Source organism: Aquarana catesbeiana, linkage group LG12 (genome assembly GCF_042186555.1).
Source record: "Aquarana catesbeiana isolate 2022-GZ linkage group LG12, ASM4218655v1, whole genome shotgun sequence".
NCBI classification, from domain to species: Eukaryota; Metazoa; Chordata; class Amphibia; order Anura; family Ranidae; genus Aquarana; species Aquarana catesbeiana.
Genome location: NC_133335.1, coordinates 76,798,317 through 76,820,626, shown reverse-complemented (window position 1 = coordinate 76,820,626; position 22,310 = coordinate 76,798,317). Strand labels below are relative to the sequence as shown.

General features: G+C 41.8%; 2 protein-coding genes across 2 annotated transcripts in view; one reads left to right on the top strand and one right to left on the bottom strand.

Moving 5' to 3' along the window:
* LRRC46 (leucine rich repeat containing 46) overlaps nucleotides 1-3,211 on the top strand; it is a 30,663-nt gene extending 27,452 nt beyond the window's left edge. Inside the window, exon 8 of the mRNA XM_073608089.1 lies at nucleotides 1,902-3,211. Within this exon, the coding sequence (XP_073464190.1) occupies nucleotides 1,902-2,479 (578 nt within the window). The 3' untranslated portion in view covers nucleotides 2,480-3,211. The remainder of the gene's footprint in view (nucleotides 1-1,901) is intronic.
* The window catches only part of SCRN2 (secernin 2), an 84,902-nt gene continuing 65,147 nt past the window's right edge, over nucleotides 2,556-22,310 (bottom strand). Inside the window, exons 6-8 of the mRNA XM_073608088.1 lie at nucleotides 9,511-9,673; nucleotides 7,438-7,618; nucleotides 2,556-2,859 (exon numbers count right to left, since the gene is read on the bottom strand). Coding sequence (XP_073464189.1) covers nucleotides 2,689-2,859; nucleotides 7,438-7,618; nucleotides 9,511-9,673 — 515 coding nt within the window. The 3' untranslated portion in view covers nucleotides 2,556-2,688. The remainder of the gene's footprint in view (nucleotides 2,860-7,437; nucleotides 7,619-9,510; nucleotides 9,674-22,310) is intronic.

Genomic DNA, 22,310 nt, shown 5'->3' with positions numbered 1-22,310 from the left:
ACAAGGTGCTTTGGGGGGACCCCAAAGCATCTCCCCATGTTGAGGGCACATGGCCTGGTACGGTTCAGGAGGGGGGGGGCGCTCTCTCTTCCCCCCCTCTTTTCCTGTGGCCTGCCAGGTTGCATGCTCAGATAAGGTCCTGGTATGGATTTTTTTTTTCACATTTGGTGCGGGGTTCCCCTTAAAATCCATACCAGACCTGAAGGGCCTGGTATTGATTTTGGGGGGACCCCCCACGCCATTTTTTTTTTAAATCTTGGTGTGAGGTTCCCCTTAATATCCCTACCAGACCCGAAGGGCCTGGTAATTGACTGGGGGGGGGGGGGGGGGGCACGCCATTTTTTTCAATGATTTTTTATGTATGTTGCCGGGATCCGGCAATACATTACAGCCGCGAGCAGTTTTGCATTAAATTTTTTTCTTTAGAAATGTAATTTTTGCTGCGGTACTATTATAAACATAGGAAAGAGGCGCTACTTTACAGGCAGACTAAGGAGACCCCCCAGGCACAATATTTAAAGGAATATTTCATTTTGATTGTTCCACTTTAGGCATTTTTAAAATCACTGCTCCTGAAAAAACTGCAGGTTTAAACTTTTTTTGCATTGATACATGTCCCCTGGGGCAGTACCCAGGTCCCCACACACTTTTTATGGCAATAACTTGCATATAAGCCTTTAAAATGAGCACTTTTGATTTTTCACGTTCGTGTCTCATAGACTTTAACTGTGTTCGCACACATTTTTTGTCTGTTTGCAATGTTCTGGTGCGAACCGAACCGAGGGGTGTTCGGCTCATCCCTAGTGACAACAGTTGGTGCGATTATTCGCAAATGGAAGAAACACAAAGTAACTGTCAATCTCCCTTGGATCCCCCGCTGGATCAAGAGGGGGCTCAAGTGAGTATTGGGGGGGCTGCTGCACACAGAATGTTTTTTATCTTATTACATTAAGGTAAAAAACCTTCTGCCTGTAAAACCACTTTAAATGACAACTTTCTGTATTTAAAAGTCCTGTGTTGTTGGTTTGTAAAGTGAATATACAAATCCTTGATTTTGGATCTTGCATATGCAGCCTACCAAACCGGCTGATCCAGGGAAAACTGGGTCCCGTGCTCTTGGCATCTCAGGTTCCACTGACTTAGGTATATGTTTTTAGATGTTTGAACAATAGTCATCTTCAAATCATTGGCAGCCCGTCCACTAGGGGCACAGGGGCGCTGCCCCCCCCCTCCCCCCAAATACATGCGCCCGGCCCCTAATCTCCATGCAGGGCGCCAGACGCATGGATTTTAATGTGGGTTTTTTTTTTTTTTTTAAGGTGATTAGAGCCGGAGGCTCTAATTGGCTTCCAAAAAGGGTGGGCTTGGGGCGCAGTGCTCTTGTGTGACATTAGTGAAATAATATTCGCTAATGTCTTCCTGCTTTTCCTCTCGGCCAATAAGAAAGCGGCTCCTGAGACCCGATGGGCCAGCTGGTCTTTTCAGGACCCGGGTTCTCAGGACCCGCCTCCTGTTTGGCCGGGAGGAGAAGCATCAGCCCCGGCAGCAGCAGTCTCTCCTAGAGCCCTACCCTGGATTGGTCTAAACAGCGCACCACCACCACCTTGTCTTCCTTCCCCACCTCTCGCTGTATAAGGTAAGAAGGCCATGGATCACGTGGAGGGGTGGCGGTAGTGTGAGGATCGCCGCCTATCGAGCCCCCGGGGGGGCAGTTTTAGTGTAGTGTGAGTGGATCACCACTGTGCGAGTGAGGGGGCCAGGTCTGTTTGCCGCCCAAGCACCCCCAAAAAATTTTTTGACTACCAGCCGCCACTAATTCAAATATATCCAAATCTATAGGAAAATAGCACTTAGGTTCCTAATGGACATTTCCACTTTTAACACATTAATTCTCTTCCCAGACAGTCTCTCATCTCTGACTCAGGACATGCTGCAAAGGTCTCATCAGAGGAGGCAGAGGGCACTAAGAGAACATGAGGATCGTCTGGCAGAACTGAATGAGAACAGAAATGGACAATCCTTTGTTTCATCCCAGCAGTTGTGCAGTGCTGAACTGCCTGGAACCTCTCATCTTAATATAGACTCACAGGACAAAACCTCTTTGCAAACCAAGAACACCGGTAAACCTAACAAGGACCATCAGGCTGCCTCTCTACTTGAAAATACTACCAAAGATCTCCCTAAGGTTGGGAAAGTTGTATTTAAGAAACAGACAGCAGCCCCTGCTAGTGCTGGAGTTTCAGCTGCAAAAAGAACTAACTTAATTAAAACAGCACCAGCATCTAACACACAAACAAAATTCCAGCAAACGAGTAGGCGTTTTGCAGAAATAACCCGAGGTACAGCCTCTTGTAACCTGAAAGAAGGACAGACTACGCAGAAAATAACACGGCACACCCCAGAGAAGGCAACAGCTCCTGGTAGATCAGCCATGAGTGCTCCAAATCAGAAACGAGCTGTCTCCTCAAAGAAATTGTAGACTGGTTGGTCTCTGTATAGACTGTATAGAAGTACATATCTGCATGCTAAGAGAAAGGAACATGAAAACACCATGCTTGCCAGAACAGGTTGTATTTATTGATTTCTGTAACAAGTTTATTGAAAACATTTATTATGGCTGCCATTAATCTGAAGAATGGTGTTAGGTGGCGCAGTAATGCACTTGCAGCAGGCATGGTTCATAATTTGTTAGTGGTTGAACTCTTTGTATAATGCAAGCTCTTTCTCCACACTGAGACAAAATAGGTCAGATAGTTTAATAAGATCTGGGTTCTTGGTTTCATCTAGCAAGTTACTGACCACCAATAAATTCTCTTTCTCCATTTCTCTTTGTTTCTTCTGTAATGTCTCAAGAGCCTCCTGTCCACATAAATAAGACTCATATTAGAACAAAACATAAATGTAATTCAAACACCCCAAAGATAGTCTTATACCCCCCCCCCCCATATCTACATATCTATCGCTTGCTGTGAAGGCCAAGGGTGCCTACTCTAGATACCTGTCTCCGCTCACCATCCAAGAACACTGATGGATGACTGGTGTGCTGCACCCATTCATAAGTGTCCTACTGGTTAAGTTTAATTAGGCAAAAACTTCTAAAAGAAGTGGCCATTGTACAGAGGAAAGTGGAAAGCTAGCATTGGACCCATAGGTTTACTTTACTGCTATTGTTATCTTAAGTTATTATTGTTGGTGTAAATGATCTGGTTCCTGATCATTTACACCAAGTCTCTTTGGGTTGTAGTGTAATGTAAGAAGGGTTGAAATTTAAACACCACGCCACTGCTAAGAGGTCCAGATACAACTTTATTCCAATAAAGGTCAGGGGTACAGATCAAGAAAAAGCCAACGCGTTTCGGGGGGTCTACGTGCCCCTTCATCAGGGCTAGAAAAAACATAAGAAGATTATCATGTCATTCTGAAATCAATACAATGTCCCCTAAACGGGGTCATAATTAAAACCAAACCATCAGTAATAATGAGTGTCAAAATAATTACATAAAAAAGAGAACATGAGAACAAAAATAAGAATATGGGTGCTGAAAGAAAGGGAAAAAAAATTATAATAATAATCATCACTTATTAAAATGATACATTGTGGATGGGATGTTAACCCAATAAAAAAAAGAGAGCAAAAAAAAAACTCTCGAAACTGGTATGTGTATAAATTGAATCATACATTATACAATCTAATTGTACAGTCGTAAACGAAAATAAAAAATGAAAAGAATATTTTTTTAAATAATGGCAGAATAATATTATTAATAATGATGATATTACTACCGACAATAATAGTCATAATGACTATTGTTAAAATAATACATTCTTGGCATTAAATTGATCTAAAAGGAATAGATGTATTTATTTTACTCAAGTTTTCATACATCTATTCTTTTAGATCAACTTAATGCCAAGAATGTATTATTTTAACAATAGTCATTATGACTATTATTGTCAGTAGTAATATCATCATTATTACTAATATTATTAGTAATATTGTACTATTATTATTATATTGAATACATACATCTGTCTATTCCTTTTAGATCAATTTAATGCCAAGAATGTATTATTGTAACAAATACAGTCAGTAGCAATATCATTATTATTATTATTAACATGCCATTATTATAATTTGTTTTCATTTTTTTTCTTTTTCCGTTTTACGACTGTACAATCAGATTGTATAATAGAGGTTCAATTTATACACATACCAGTTTCAAGAGTTTCTTTATTTTTTTTCTCTCTTTTTATTAGGTTAACATCTCATCCACAATGTATCATTTTAATAATAGTGATGATTAACATTAGTGTTATTATTATTATTATCATCATCATTTTTTCCTTTCAGCACCCATATTATTCTCTTAACATGATAATCTTCTTTTGTTCTTGTTGTTTGTAGCTCTGATGAAGGGGGCATGTAGACTCCCAAAAACCAATTGGCTATTTCTTGATCTGTACCCCTGACCTTTAATGGAATAAAGTTATCCATTAAAGAATAAAAATGAAATATTAAAGATATCTGGACCTCTTAGCAGTGGCATGGTCCTTTAATTTCAACCCTTCTTATATTGTACACATTTTAGCCTCATATTTGTTTTAAGGCAGTAAAACAAATGTCTAGCTTCAGTGTAATGCCCTGTACACACAATAGGATTTTCCGACAACAAAACCATGGATTTTTTTCCGGAGGATGTTGGCTCAAACTTGAATTGCATACACACGGTCACACAAATGTTGTCAGAAATTCCGAGCGTCAAGAACGCGGTGACGTACAGCATGCACAACGAGCCGTGAAAAATTAAGTTCAATAGCCAGTGTGGCTCTTCTGCTTGATTCCGAGCATGCGTGGACTTTTGTGCGTCGGACTTGTGTGCACACGATCAGAATTTCTGACAAGTTTTGTTGTCGGAAAATTTGAGAACCTGCTCTCAAACATTTGTTGGCGGAAATTCCGCCAACAAATGTTCTATGGAGCATACACATGGTCGGACTTTCCGACAACAAGCTCACATCCAACATTTGTTGTCGGAAATTCTGACCGTGTATACGGGGCATTAAGTAATATGTTTGTCTTGCAGTTAGTAGACTGCTGGGGAGTATGAAAACGCTGCTTGTAATAAAGGCTTGTCCGAGAGTTATTCTTTATATTATACAGTGCCTTGCAAAAGTATTCACCCCCTTGGCTTTTTACCTATTTTGTTACATTACAGCCTTTAGTTCAATGTTTTTTTAATATGAATTATGTGATGATCAGAACACAATAGTCTAAGTGGGTGAAGTAAAATTAGAAAAATATATACATAAAACTATTTTTCAGAAATAAAAAACTGATAATTGGCATGTGCGTATTTATTCACCCCCTTTGTTATGAAGCCCATAAAAAGCTCTGGTGCAACCAATTACCTTCAAAGACTTTTGATCAAAAGTATAAAATAAATGAGATTTATATGTAATATAATTAGGTTGAAAAAGTCCATCTAGTTCACATTATAGAATGGTAACATTCCAAGTGGAAGCTTGTGTTTTAATTTAGGGGAGCTTTTTTTTCCCAACATTTTTAGCATAACATTAAAGTGGAACTTTAGTCAGAAAAGTAAGTCCTTCAGGCTAGCCCTCTTTGCAGGTATATCTATGTAAAACATTAAAATTAAGTGTCTACGCTGTTTAAAATCCAGTAATACACTATTCTGCACATGCTCAGTTGCTCTCCATTCTTAGGCCTGTTTTAGGCACCGCTGAGTTAGTAGAGGCCGATCTGCTGACAGCCTTAAAGCCAAATTAAACCCTCCTATCCTTTACAGCCAAGGAAGCTGCTTCTTTTAAAATAATGGTGCAGCGCTAGTGCCATTTGGAAATGAAACCAAATGAGGATCCTTGGTTGTTAAAATAAATGAAATACCGTAATTGTGCTATCAATACATCACAATTATATAGTGCAATGAATAAACAAAATAAAAAGTAAAAAAAAAATACAATATATCCACAAATATGTGAAAAATAAAAAACTGAAAATCCACTCTTAAAGAATTAAAGAGCAGTACAGTAAAGCAAACAGAAGCTGCTTCTGCTTGATCTGCAACTGTCATGGTGCTGAAATGACACCAGTCATTTGATGGTTTTGACAGTTTGGTTGAAAGCACAAGCAAATGTGACAGTTAGCAATTCCAGAAATGTAACTGTGTTTTAAAATCGATGGGTTTTTATGCTTTATGATATACTGCTGTTCAGGGGCTCTGGGCTTCAACAAAATGGCAGCCTCCAGCAAGAAGAAACAGGAGCAATGCTGGAGACAATTTACAGCACACACTCAGTTTGGTAGCATAATTATTTATGTGGAATGTATGTTTCTTGCTAAAGAATATTATTTTTTATAAAGTTGTTATGGGTAAAGTTCTGCTTTTAGATAAGATCAAGTCAGGTTTGCATGTGCTAAAATTTCGAATGAGGCAGCATATGTAAATGTCATCCAAAACATCTAATGTATCAGTTTGAATCTGGATATTAATGTGGGACAGGAATATTTTTGCAGAAGTGCTCTGTAGCAGCATTGGAAGCCAAGGAGCTGGTTGATTCCTGGCTGTCACGGACAGGACCCCTCCAGAACCCGCCTATCCAAATCCCATTTTAACTGCTGCTGGAACAAATAACTGTGCCTTAAAATGGCATCTGGGACTTGAGTGGTTAAAGTTAAAGACATAACACCCTAAATGAAAAACTAAGTTAAATATAAAAGTAGGCACCACCTGGTGCCAGATGGTGCCTTCTGCTCATTAAAACTGAACTAAACCCTCCTATCCTTTACAGCCAAGGAAGCTGCCATCTTGGCCTCTGTTTGATCTGCAACTGCCATGATGTTGCACATGTGATCAGTTATGACACCAGTCATTGGATGGTTTGACAGTTTTGTGACAGTTAGCATTCCTGGCATGCCGGGAAACGTAACTGTGTTTTTAAACTGTTAAATCGTTGGGTTTAGTTCCGCTTTAACTGTTCCTCCGGAGGTGCCCTGGGAGTCCCTAGACTCTGTGTGTTTGCAGCATGCAAATGAAGGTTCGACTAAAGCCTGGTACACTCATACCAAAAGTCTGCTTTCTCCTCCCATCAGCATGCTTTTTTTTTTTTTTTTTTGTCAGCACATGATCTGATTGACTACTTGTACTGCTTGTTTGTCTCTGTAGCCAGTACAGGGACTCAGACGCTAACACCAGGTCAAATTCAAGTATTTACACTGCTTGCATTTAAAAAAAAAAGCTGCAATAATGTGTCTTTTTATATCAGTTGTATTTACATGTGTATGACAAAGTCTGTTAAGGAGCAGACCATTCACATGCTTAAGCAAGCAGGATTGCCCATTATTTTTATGATGGCCAATTTTATCCACCACTTCCCCATTATCAGCCTGTCCCAATTACTTAGTGGCCTCCATCATACCTCATTGCCCTTACAGGCCTCCAGTGCATTCTGGTGGTGCTTGTAAAGTTCATGTCTTCTGTCCACTTGGGTTTTAAACCGAGGAATCTGCCTGAGAGGGTCTTTTTCACCAAATACAGGGGACAGCAACCAGGGTACTTGTGTAGTGTGTGTGCCAAACACAAACGGCTTGAACACCGACCTGCGCCAAACATAGGAAGTTGGTAATATACAATCAGTGATCAAAAGGGAATTAAAGTATTACTAAACCCACAACAGTAAAATCAGTCTGTATATGCAGTAAAGCATGCTTGTTATACTTAAGGGGTTAATCCTCTGCATTGTGTAAAAAGGCTGTGTTATCCTGTATACACAGATCCTCCCCTCCTACACTGTCTATCTGGGGAAGGCCAGCTAACACAGCGGGGGCGACCTGTCCATTAGGGGCACCGCCCCTCTCTCCTCTCCACCCCCTATAAGAAAGGATAGATTCATGCATAGCATAGGCTTTAATAGGCTTCAAAATAGGGTGGACTCAGGACGCAGAGCATTGCGTCTGTAGCCCACCCAGGTGTGTTGCAACAGCAAATGAAAATTTGCTGTTGCAACAGTGATCCTCCTCCCGGTCAATCGGGAAGCAGGTATGAAACCTGTTTCCCGATTGGCCAAATTGTCAGGCAATTCTATTAGACGCCTAGCGCCAGGAGGAGGAGATACCGCGGAAGCTGCTCCAGGAGAGGACACCGGAGCAGCTTTCCCTGAGCCCGCCACGCTCTCACCGCCCGCATCCAAGGTAAGGACAGCGGGTGGTGGTGGGGGGGGGCTGTGTTAGTGCCACGGGCAAGGGGGTAGTGCCACTCCACCAAGGGGAGGGGGTTGTTTGCTGCCCACCGCAAAAAAAAAAAAAAAAACATCAGCCGCCACTGTAACACAGGCAGAGTAGCCAACCTGCACATGCTCAGTTATGTCTTTTATGCTGGAGAGAGCATTTACTTGTTCTCCGAGTTAGCCAGGTCACATGATATTGACATCACACATGTGGGTGTGTATACAGGCTGTAGTTAAAATCTCCTTCCTGAACTCTCAGCACTGGAGAAACTGTGCAGTTTATCATGTAACCGTGGTATACAGTTCATCTAAAAAAGGTATATAGTGGCAGTATTTTAATGTAAAAAGATGATTTATAAGCTGTGGGCACTGTGGGGGGGCGGATGAACTATTTTCATATTACTGGGTTTAGTAACACTTTAAGTAAACATTTCCTGAGAGAAACAAAACCAACCATTGATGGCCTTCTGAAAATGCTAGTTGCCTGGAAGACCAGGAAAATCAAAGGGAGGTCCTTATCGGAGTGCTTCTTCTGGGTCAGTGACACAACATATTGAAGCCAGAAGGTCAGCATGACAGCCTTCAAATCTCATCATTGCAGAATTAGTTAGCAGTAGAAACTCTCAAGTTTTTCCCCAAGCAAGGTTTCCTTTAGTTGCACTTTGCAGGGCAATTATTATAGATTTAAAGTAGCTATACATGCTGAAACCAAACTATCAGATGTGACTTAAGAATGGATCTTTAACAGATTCAGTCACATGATTCTACTAGGCACACAGACCCTGTACTGTGCAGGTAAAAGAAGTCATCATACAATAAAGGCGAGTACTGATGGAAAGTGCTTCACCAAGCTCAACATCCAGGAAAAGTTGATGTTAACCTATAACAGTGATGGCGAACCTTGGCACCCCAGATGTTTTGGAACTACATTTCCCATGATGCTCCACTACAATGAAGAGTGCATGAGCATCATGGGAAATGTAGTTCCAAAACACCTGGGGTGCCAAGGTTCGCCATCACTGACCTATAACGTCAGATGTTTTTATGTCTGCATCTTTAGTACTTACAGGAAATTATGGCTTGCAGTTTCGAAGGTGACTTCGGTGTGTGAAATTTTTATATGATCACTGCAGATTATACAGGTTTACAAGCACGGATTTCATGTATAATCTGGGAACAGTGTAAAGCAAAAAAAACAACCCTGAGCCCTACAACAAAGTGTGTCTGCAACTATATGCTTCATTTTTGGTAGAGGTGGTCTCTTACTTGGATGGATCCGGTGTGCCAGTGATCAGATGGATGCATGGTAATTGAGACTGGGGCAGAATAGAGATCATACTGCCTGTTGTGCGGAATCCACCAGAATCCATACAGATGCCACTGTCCTTATCCCGTAGAATGTGCAGCATTGAGTCAACTGTGATGTGCCCTAAAAGGGAATTGGATATGTTATAACTTTACTATAGTTTGTCTAGATCTCAACAAGCTAAAACTGCTTTTTTTTTTTTTGAAAATTCTCAATTTCACTGCCTATTTTGCAAAATATATTAGGGATATTTGAAAAAACAAAATTACTACTTGAACAAAAAACAGATTACTAAATTTTTTTTTCCGGTGGAACTCCGCTTTAAGCACATATCAGGATATGTGCTTAAAGCGGAGTTCCGCTGGAAAAAAAAAAATCAAGTCAGCACCTACAAATACTGCAGCTGCTGACTTTTAAAAGAAGGACACTTACCTGCCTAGGGCGCCCGTGATGTCCTCACCCGAAGCTGACTTGTCCCTCGGCTCTCAGATGCAGGCGCTGGCATCTTCAGTAAGGGAATCAGGAAGTGAAGCCTTGCGGCTTCACAGCCTGGTTCCCTACTGGGCATGCGCGAGTCACGCTACATGTACTGACTGGTCCCTGCTGTCTTCTGGGACCTGTGTGTCTCCCAGAAGACAGCGGGGGGGGGGGGTGCGGCGGACATGGCGTAGATAGCAGTGGATTCTGCGGCGATCTATCGCCAGAAGTGGGAGCAAATACCTGTATTAGACAGGTATCTGCTCCCCCCTCCTCCCTGAAAGGTGCTAAATGTGACACCGGAGGGGGGAGGGACCGGATAAGCGGAAGTTCCATTTTTAGGTGGAACTCCGCTTTAAAAAATAGTGATAATCGTTTTAAGGTATACCAGGCATCAAAGGTGTCTGGTCACTAAGGTTTTGATTACTTCAGGACTTGAAAAATTTAACGTACACATGCAATGAAAGAAATATAGAGGGTGCCAAGCGTGCATCTATTGAAGTCAGCACAGGATCAGAAGTTAATTTAAATGTTTTCCCAGCACAATCATGCACAAAGTAAAGAAGCGATTGCATCAACACGGAAGCTAGGTTTTTATTGGGCTGAGTTCACACCTATGTATTTTTTAGTGCATTTTCAGTTTTGCAGAAACACACAGCAGTCCATATAACATGGTTTCCTATGGATGTAGTTCACATCTGTGCATTTTATGGAAAGGGCCAGGGACTTTTTGGTTCCATAGACTTCAATGGATCAAAAAGGTGTATTGAAAAACGCAAAATGCACCTGGAATATGCAAACTCCAACTTTTATAGGTGTGAACCAGACCTGAAGGAGAAGTAGAGCCAAAGCTTGTTTGGCTCTACTTCGCCTGTGGATCACATTAGTGCAGTTCGTTCTGCACTCCTGTGACCCGCTTTCAGCTGAAGCTGGTGTCAGCTTGGGCAAGATCGCGATAATGAAGTCGGGATCCTCCCACATGCCTAGACTGGCACCCGGCTCAGTCTCTCAGAGCTCCTACCCCCTCCACAGCCCAGTGCTCCAGTGAGTGAGGAGGGGGCAGAGCAGAGAGCGCTGACTGACAGTTCGATTGCTTGGTTCTCAGTGTTAGAGCCAGCAAGGGACAGATGCAGTATTGGATTGATGCTGCATCCACCAAGGTAAGTATTATTCTAAAATTTAAAAAAAAGTGCATACTTCTCTTTTCAAATGCATGTTATTCACGTTGGTGCACTGCGGTGCCATTCACTCTTAATGGCATCCTATTGCACTTTATCAATGCACAGTAACTCATTACCATGCACTGTAGTTTGCAGTGTTAGAAAAAAACACATTACTATACACATTAACATAACACACAAATGTGAGCCCATCAAAAAACTGATCCTATGCCCACACTTTGCATACTAAAGTATTTACATGTTCTGAACAAGCAGTAAAATCACTTTAAAAGCAAGCCCTCAATAACTTTTGTAGCTATAGGAATCGTATGGTGAATCGTATGACTTCAAAATAGGCACTGACATTTTTTTTTCTTTCAATTGCTTTCTATTGAGCCAGAATCTTGGCAGCTTACCAGCCTTCTAATGTAAAAATAAACAGATGTTTCTTAGCTTTTGGTAAACTACTGAAACCTGACTTTAGAGTCAATTGTAGTTTTTGAGAACTAATTACTCCACATTACAAGCAGCTATCGAGGTTAGGGATAGCTTGTTTACATCTCTTTTACTCCTTAGAATCATACAACAGGGACAGCAGAAAAAAGACCAACGGGACGGCAGAAAAAAGACCACCAGGCCATCAAATCTGCTCTGTCCCATCTTTTAACTTTTTTTTGTCTAAGTATAGATCTATGTTTGTCCCAAGCATTTTTGAATCCACGTACTGTTGACTGACTCACTAACTCTTCTGGAAGTCTATTCCATCAACTACTCTTTTAGTAAACTAATACTTTATAAGATTAGTTCTAAACTTTCCCCCTGCTAGAGTTTGTGTTCTTCATTTTAGCTTCATATTGAAAATACTGCCATCTTGCCACACCCTTCATGTATTTCAAGGTTTCAATCTTGTCTTCCCTTTCCCTTCTTTCCTCCAGACTGTACATATATAGTACCTGCACTCTCTCTCCTGATATGTTTTACTCCTAAGACCTTTCACTGTTTTTGTTGCCAGTCTCTGTACTTGTTCTATTTTATCTATATGTGTTTGTAAGGGAGATCTCCAGAACTGCACACAGTATTCTAAATGTGGTCTAACTATAGATCTATATAGAGGAATCAGGCCCTCCATCCTCCTGCTGGTGACCCATCTAGTGAGGAGACTACAGATCTATAATGGAGCATCAGGACCTCCTTCCTCCAGCTGGTTGGCCCATCTAGTGATGCATCCTAGAATTCCATTTGCTTTTCCCACTGCCTGGCCACACTTTGTTCATTTTGCAATCATCTGAAATAAGTACCCCCAAATAATTTTCCTCTGTAGTCAGTAGTGTATTTAGGATTTGTGCTGCCCTAGGCCTGACTAAACTTGTGCACCCCTCAATTTAAATATGACCCAACCTTTCCAGTCAACAAGGCCACACCCCTTGCTGTTTAAGAAATTTTCAAAAGGGGACACTAGTTCTGAGGGCCTGGGGGGAGGGGGCAATGGATTCCCTTAATTTGCATAGATTTCCTCTCACTTCCTATTTGGCTATGGGGCAGGAAGTGAAGGGAAATCTCTGCAATGGGACAGGGATGGTAAAAAATAAACTGACAGGGGCTATAACCCTCCCTCACTCTATCCAAAATGAAAAAAAAAAAGTGTTGCCTATAGTTCTACTTTAAGCACAAATTTCTGATAATTTTATGGAGAGGACTAAGAAGATATAACCATGCCAATGGTGCAGCAGAAAACATAGCTCAGTGAGGAAGGTTTGTGGTCCAGGATGATAGGACAGTCAAAATTAGAAGCGGCGCCGCCCCCCCCCCCCCAGTTGCAGAATGCCGGCCGCCCGCATACCGGAAGCAGTGCGGGCGCTTTATGGGGGTGCTAGACTAATTTGCCTCTCAGGCAAGTCCACCCCATAAGACTGGCGCTACACTAACAGTGTAGCGCAAGCTGGCGGGGACTCTTTCCGTGAGCCCCCTGCAAAGTGCTTCCCTAGGCCTGGGCCTTGTCAGCCTAGGCCAGGATACAGCGTTGTCTGTAGTGCTGTTTAAAATGGCTGGCACACAGAGGCTGCAATCGGTGGGCACAGAGGCTGCAATCGGTGGGCATACAGAGGCTGCAATTGGGTGGCGCAGAGAAGCTGCAGTGGTGGGCACAGAGAGGCTGCAGTGGTGGGCACAGAGGCTGCAATTGGTGGGCACAGAGAGGCTGCACTCACGGGCACAGTAAAGCTGCATTTGATGGGCACTGATGCATTGATCTCTTGTACCATGTCTGCAGTCTCTGGCCATCTCTTGTACCATAAAAAACCAGGTGAACCAATATCTGCGCTAACTAAAAAGAACAAGAAACGCAGCCAGCATAGTTTGTTGATTTCATCAAACACAAATATAAAAATCCAAAATGCAGCGCTGAAACAAATTTAAAAATGCAAAATGCAATGCTGAAACAAATTTAAAAATATATGTGATAGTCCATAGAAGATCAATAAGAGATAGAGATAACGTGAAGCCTCCAACAAACTTCAGTGTGCAAAGGAAAGGCACACCACACCCACGTGCTATCAATCTGCTTACCAGAAAGATATGAAAACAAGCAATGTAATCATATGATGCAAAGGGTTAACAGTAGATCCGAATGGAACACTCCATACTTGACAGGCAGGTCATAGAAATTATCAGGTCGTCAAATATCAAAAGGACATCAGGACTTTATGTTTAGCGAAATAAACTGGTGGCCCCTTCAGTAGGAGCAAAAACATTCTCTCTGCAGATTTAACATTTTTTATTGCATTCAAATCTGGCTTTCCAGTGAAGAAGATTTTTCCTGGAAGAGTTTCCACCTTACTCCTGAGATTTGTTTGGCATGGCTCATATGGTTAGTCAAACGACATCTCTTGTACCATGGCTGCAGTCTCTGGCCATCTTTAGTATGATGTCCTCAGTCTCTAACCATCTTCTGTACCATGCCTGCAGCCTCTGACACCTACTGTATCATGTCTGCAGTCTCTGACATCTACTGTATCATGCTTGCAGCCTCTGACCATCTCTTGTATCTTGTCCTAAACCTCTGACCATCTCTTGTATCATGTCCATAACCTCTGACCATCTCTTGTATCCTGTCCTCAGGCTCTAGCCATCTCTTGTATCCTGTCCTCAGTCTCTAACTATCTTTTGTACCATGTTCGCAACCTCTGACCATCTCTTGTCTTATATCATGTCTGCAGTCTCTGAGGGGGAGTCTGGAGAGGAGTCAAGAGTGGGAGTGCCGCCAGGATGGGGGTCATGGGAGAAGTAAAATGTGTGTGGACTGTGGAGAGAAGACTATAGGATAAAACCAGAGTCACCAACCTGGAGCCGTCTAACTGAGCCCTGCATGGTGTACCTGATAGGAGGTCAGTGACAGCGTCGCCAGGCAAGTCTGAGGGGGGAGTGAATACAATAATATAAGGGGGCACTGAGATAAAGGCTTCCCCCTAATATCAGTAACCCCCCCTATTCTTTCTGTGGAAGGTGGTCTCTGGAAACCAGAGCCCCCCCCCCCCCCCACGTTCCTGGGGTGCCCCTTGACGATGGATCAATTTTACCACTTTTAACTGGAATGGAATTAGCTTTTTTATATACAGTACCTCACATAAGTTAGTACACCCCTCAAATTATTGTAAAATCTTTTCATGTGACAACACTGAAGAAATTACATTTTGCATCAATGTAAAGTAGTGAGTGTACAGCTTGTATAACAATGTAAATTTGCTGTCCCCTCAAAATAACTCAACACACAGCCTTTGATGTCTAAACTGCTGGCAACAAAAGTGAGTACACCCCTAAGTGAAAATGTCCAAATTGGGCCCAATTAGCCATTTTCCCTCCCCGATGTCATGTGACTCGTTAGTGTTACAAGGTCTCTGGTGTCAATGGTAAGCAGGTGTGTTAAATTTGGTGTTATCGCTCTCACTCTCTCATACTGGTCACTGGAAGTTCAACATGGCACCTCATGGCAAAGAACTTTCTGAGGTTCTGAAAAAAAGAATTGTTGCTCTACATAAAGATGGCCTAGGCTATAAAAGATTGCCAAGACCCTCACAGGTTGCCACTGCCGTATGGTAGGTGTGTCCACCGCATCTGGTAAGGGTGTTTTATCTTTTCCACTTTGAAAATTGATTTGAAATCTACATATATATTTCACCTATTCCATCTGAAGTCGACCCATCCTTCGTCCTCAGAAGTGGATCCTTCACTGCTGGCACTCTCTGGACTTTGGTGTTTACACTCTAGTGAACTGGTTTTTCTTCATGCATTTCAGTGTATTTACTTTTAAAGGAACCAAGTTATCATGGCTCATTGATTTTGATGTGTTTTATGTTAGCACTTTTGCACCTGCACTTTAGTGAGTGACTGACCATCACTCTCTTAGTAGATTTTTATTATTCAGTGCTTCTTTGCACATACAGGCATTTCACTATTTAGCGCTACACTATTTTTCACACATTTGTGTAAAAAGCTACTGTCCACACTGTGCAAATAAAAGATGGATGTGTTACATTGTAACTAAGTATAACACCGAGATATAAAGATACTGATTGCTGAGTCCAGTCCACCAAATTTTTAGTGACAGCTCTAAGCCTGTGTAGCTGGAAGAATGACCACTTACATTATATTCCTGACTTTTTGTATTCTTATTTTTAATTTCCTTTTTTACCCGTTTTTTATTTCCTCTTTTCATTCTGTATAATAATACATATATTGTGTAGCATCTATCTCAGTATATGGTTGGTCTGCTGATATGTGCATTAGGACTATGGGGTTTCAAGTTATTTTACCAATAATCCTATTGATTCCCATCAGAATATCAATGTTACGAATGTATCCAATACTCGTTGATTGTACAAATGCATTCAATATTTTCCAACTGTATATATGGTATGTAAATCAGGAAAATGCAATGTAATATTACAATATCTTTTGATAATTTCTATGGAATGTATCCAATACTCGTTGATTGTACAAATGCATTTAATATTTTCCAACTGTATATATGGTATGTAAATCGGGAAAATGCAATGTAATATTACAATATCTTTTGATATTTTGTTGCGCATTTTTACAATGACCTGTTTTTGATCCCCCATATCTAATATTCCAACGTATTATCAATCACTCTTTCTTTCCATTTTTATCAGCATTATTCAGGTACTGTCGGTTTGTTTTTCGGCCCTTGCATTTTCCCCCTTCACGGGTAGGCTCCACGCATCAATGCGTGGAGCCATACCATGGATGCCTGGGGATCTGCAGCACTCCGCCATCCGCGCATGCACTGGACGGCGGACCTTCGGATTCGCTACATTGGCGTCCCTCTTTCCGTGTCGGCGGCGCTTGGACGTCTGATGTCACCGCGCCAGCCGGCGAGGTGGCATCATACGCCACTGTGCTGGGGGAACGAGCTCTAGGTGATAGTATCACCCCCTTTGCTGACACTTGTCAGCAGTGGGAGGTGTATCGCCTAGCTGATCCCACCCTCCCCTCTCTGCCCATACATCTCTGATCCACCAAAACACCTACAGCTGCGAGGTTCTCCGCCCTCTATGGGCGGCTACACCTCGCAATCAGCTGGTTTATAATCTGGCAACACACCAGTCTCCTCTCATACACCTTTGGTGTGTCTTGTGGAGCAGGTGTATGCAGACTCTCAACTACAAAGTAAGCACTGGCTATCATGCTCTTTCTTTTGGTCCTTTATTCTTTTTATGTCCTAGCAATTATATATACTTGAATTATTGCTAGATACTAAGTAACTAATTTTATTTATTTAGTAAATTGCTTCCTTATTTATAAATCATGGGCAATTTTTCACCTATATAGCCATCAAAAAATATGTAGTTTTTTTATACTATACATAGGCCCTAAACCCCCCTTTTTGCCATGTGTTAACATGCCTGTCAGTTCCATACTTATGGATAAAACAGAGCATAGGTCCATATATATGGAGTTAGCATTTTACTCTATAAAACCCTCTCTCTCCCCTTTTCCCCCTCCCTCCCTTTTGAAAGTAGCATATATTGTTGAGTTTATCCAGCTCCTACAATTTTCTATATAGGCCAAGTTTCCCGTATATATAGATTTATGTACAAAAGTTCATTTGCAGTATAGCATATCTGACTATGCATTATTCTTTTACCATAGGATTTGGCATAGGTATCCACTTAGCCGTTCCTTGTGGACCGCATAGGCCGGATGCATTCTATGACTCTGCCTGTCTGAAATGCTGTTACCCATGAATATTGATATGGGACAACACTACCAAATGATGGTTTGAGTTTTCAATCCACTCCAATCCTTTCTCCTCCACTACCTCAAAAATTTGGGAGATCAATACTGCAAGCATTACACTTGGAACATTGCATCCTCCTTGATTCTTATAAACAACTATAAATGGTGTAACAAGTAAGTTTGTTTTTTGTTGGTGTGTCACTATTACCAGCTAGAGTTTTTCCCAAGCTCCCCAACCAACTCCTGTATGCCGACTAAACTATAGATGTCCAGTATTTTTGTACTCTGTTTCTTAGTATATTTTTACTTCTTATACACTTGCAGATTACATAAGCTGGATGGCTTTTTGAGTCACCGCCGCGTGACAGGAGAGGGGAGTGGGCACACTGTGTGTGCAAAAGGTGCCGGCTGGATTCAGCTCAACCTGCTGGTGCATATGCCGGTACTGGTATATTCCTGCAGTATCTGCACCCCTGCCTGGGGCTTTGTAAGTGTTGAATGCCAGCTCACCTTTCTGCCGTCTTGGGGGGGGGGGGGGGGGCCCATAGTGGTGGAATGCCAGGGCCGGACGCAAATGTAACCTAGGTAGCTCCGTCACTGGTAAAGTATATAAGAGGAAGCCATGAAAGATTCAGGAGGAAGTTTAGAAGTGAATTAACATTGAAGCTTAAAGGATGTTTTAGTGCCGGAAACCTACTTTAACCGCTTCCCAACTGCTCCATAGCCAAAAGATGGACGTCCTCCAAAACTGTGCCCTCCGTGCGCCCGCTGGGGCATTTCCTTTGGCTACAGTTGATCACAGATCGGGGCAAGGGGTCAATCAGCTGTGTTCAATCACAGGTGATCACATGTAAACACACTTGTCAGTTATCGGTATTACTTTTCTTACGCGCTGTCACAGCATGAGGAGAGGAGAGCCAGTAACTGGCAATTGTGACAGGGGACTTTTCTTTTACAAAAGATTTTATTTGCAAAATAATTCGAACAGGTAATTTAGGTAAACAATAAGGCCGTTACATTATATATGACAAAGGCGGAAAAAAAATCCCAAAAGGATAAAACAAGATAGTTGCAGAGCTTCGGAGTTCCATTTAGCATCCTAACAAATGTCCAAAAGTCTCTGGTTAAGAGAGCTCAAGTTTCCTGGTTGTATTGTACGGTGAACTAAAACAGAACAACTCGGGCCACGTAATTAGAATCCCAAAACATAGAAACTTATTAAGGTTGGACATCAATATAAAGAAGTGCACCCTCCAATCTTAGGAGGATACCCCCCCCCCCCGATAAGAAAAAGGGAGGATTCAAATCCATTGTATTTAATTTTTGCCTGGGAGGAATCATACAAAGCCGTTAACCACTTCAATAGGGCATTTTCACACCCTTCCTGCCCAGACCAGCTTTCAGCGCTGTTACACTTTGAATGACAATTGCGCGGTCATGCAACACTGTACCCATATGAAACTTTGATAAATTTTTTTTTTCCCCCACAAATAGAGCTTTCTTTTGGTGGTATTTGATCACCTCTGCGGTTTTTAATTTTTGCATTATAAAAACAAAAAAAAGAGCGACAATTTTGAAAAAAAAAAAACAATATTTTTAACTTTTTGCTAAAATAAATATCCCATTCAAAAAAAACAAAAACACTTTTTTTCCTTAGTTTAGGGCGATATGTATTCTACATATTTTTGGTTAAAAAAAAAAAAAAATTGCAATACGCGTATATTGATTGGTTTGCGCAAAAGTTATAGCGTCTACAAAATAGGGGATAAATTTATGGCATTTTTATTGTCATTATATTATTTTATTGTTATAGTGTGTATCCAGCTTAAAGCCTCGTATACACGGTACGAAAATCAGAAGGGGATTGTCATTTGACAGGCTGTTGTCCAAAGTTCTTACCATTAGTAGGCTCCTTTCAACAATTGTTGTCCAATTTTCGGCCAACAAATGTTGGATGATAGGCTTATAAAATTTATTTATTTTTTTTTTATTTTATTTTTATTGTGACTGCGATATTGCGGCAGACACTTCGGACACTTTTGACACTATTTTGGGACCATTCACATTTATACAGCGATCGGTGCTATAAAAAAATGCTCTGATTACTGTGTAAATGTGACTGGCAGGGAAGGGGTTAACACTAGGGGTGATCGAGGGGTTAATTATGTTTCCTAGGGAGTGATTCTAACTGTGGGGGAGGAGACCGATCTGTGTTCTTCTGTACTGGGAACACACCATCGGTCCCCTCTCCTCTGACAGGACATGGATCTGTGTGTTTACACACATACAGATCCATGGTCCTGCTGTGTTCACGGAAATCGCGGGTGCCCAGCAGACATCGCGGCCGCTTGGCACATGCATCAGGTGCCTAGTGACACGGCGCGCCCGCCCCCTAAAGGCTCAGGAAGAAAAGATGTCATATGATGGCGGCCCGGAGGGACAAAGGGTTCCTGCCACCGTCATATGACTATGCGCGGTAGGGAAGTGGTTAACAAGTGTAGATACGAGACACCGAAACCATAATGACGGTGCACAGACATCGAGTAGGGCCAGGACAAGGTATCGAAGGCTTCATTCACATCGAGTGATGCAAGCATCATCTCCAAAAAGCGATGGTGAGCGATGTGTTGCAGCTGTATGATTCGTCTGATTGCATCTGCAGCCTGGCGTTGAGGAATGAACCCAACCTGGTCTTTTTTAATTAAGTGAGGGAGGAACAGTTTCTCTGTCCTAAATATTTGCTTAATTATGGGCCGAATACAATGTGGCAAGTCTATGGCGGGATTCATCTAAAATCCTAGTTGGGTCGCTAGTGAGTATGTTATGGCGGATGCGCAAAGTGATGATAGTGAACTTAGGGGTAAAAAAGGTGCGCAACCTATTGGCCAGCATCGCATTCAGTTTATTCGCTTTGGCATACCATTTCTGGCAGGACCAGCGTAAAGTGCTTTCGGCAATATCAGTAAGACATAGATCCAATTCCATAGTTTATGGTTAGCGAGATTAGGAGATTGTTTAAAAGTAGCAAAGATTGACTCAAGGCAAGATTTTAAATCACATTGGAGCTTTTGGCACTCTTGTTTGCGTTTCATAGCTAATTGAATGATGTGGCCCCTGAGCACTGCCTTATATGCCTCCAAAAGAGTACCAGGAGAGGATACTGATGCAGAATTCAGGCTAAAGTATTCCGACAAAGTTTTCAAGAGGTCTGCCTGAATATCTTTAGGAGACAAAAGGGAATCATTCATAACCCAAGAGAAAACATGGGGCTTACATAATAGGGAACGGCAAACAACTAAAACGGGGTCATGGCCGACCAAGGGGCAGCCAGAATGATATGGAGCATACCAGGGGAAGATGTTTACTTAACATAAACATGTGGTCGATTCTCGAGTGAGAATGATGAGGATGAGTGTAATCTTTACCCACGGAATGAAATTCCCTCCAAAGGTCCACCAGATCATGAGATTGCAAGGAATGAGAACATTTTCTCGCATCAGGTGATGCGGCTATTCTTTCCGAGGGATATTTGTCTAGGATAGGATTCAAGGTCACATTAGAGTCTCCCGCCAAGAGCAGAGTACATTTTTGGTGTGACATCCACAAAACGCAGACATGAGTCAGGAAAAGCCCTGGGTTGGAATTAGGAGTGTAGTAGGTCATAATAGTGACCTCAGTATCTTGAATGGAACGCTGAAGCAGAAGGTATCTGCAGTATGAGTCAGCTATCTGTTTAGTGCAACTGAACGGGACAGAATTGTGAAAGGCTATGAGCGCTCTTTTGCAAAAAACACCTGAGAGTACTGAGCATGAAAGTACCTGGGGAAAGAGGTGGATGAAAAAAGCGCATCCTGTAAACACGTGTCGATCTGTTGTTTTTTAAGATATTTACATATAGTTACATAGTAGGCGAGGTTGAAAAAAAAGACTCAAGTCCAACCTATGTGTGTGATTATAAGTCAGTATTACCTTGTATATCCCTGCATGTTTTGGTCGTTCTAATAGTTTTTTGAAACTATCGATGCTCCCCGCTGAGACCACAACCTGTGGAAGGGAATTCTACAGCCTTGCCGCTCTTACAGTAAAGAACCTTCTACGTAGTTTATGGTTAAACCTATTTTCTTAAAATTTTAATGAGTGGCCACGTGTCTTGTTAAACTCCCTTCCGCGAAAAAGTTTTATCCCTATTTTGGGGTCACCAGTACAGTATTTGTAAATTGAAATCATATCCCCTCTCAAGCATCTCTTCTTCAGAAAGAATAAATTCAGTGCTCGCAACCTTTCTTCATAACTAATATCCTCCAGACCCTTTATTAGCTTTGTTGCCCTTCTTTGTACTCGCTCCATTTCCAGTACATCTTTCCTGAGGACTGGTGCCCCACACTGGACAGCATACTCTAGGTGTGGCCGGACCAGAGTCTCGTAGAGTGGGAGAATTTTTGCTTTATCCCTGGAGTTAATCCCCTTTTTTTTTTTTTTTTAATGCATGCCAATATTCTGTTTCCTTTGTAAGCAGCAGTTTGGCATTGTACGCCATTGCTGAGCCTATCATCTACTAGGACCCCCAGGTCTTTTTCCATCCTAGATTCCCCCAGAGGTTTTCACCTAGTGTATAAATTGCATTCATATTTTTGCCACCCAAATGCATTATTTTAAATGTTTCTACATTAAACCTCGCCCTCTTTTGGGGGGAATTTATACCCTGGACATTTAAGGACAACCAGTTCAGCGTCACGATGAAATAAAAGGCAAAAAAAACTGTAAAAATGTCTCCAATTGCAGACCCCGTGGACTCCAAGAGGGGGAGAAAAGAGTAGGAAAGATCTTAGAGGAGAAGGTGACAGGGGACTTTTACATTGATAATCAGG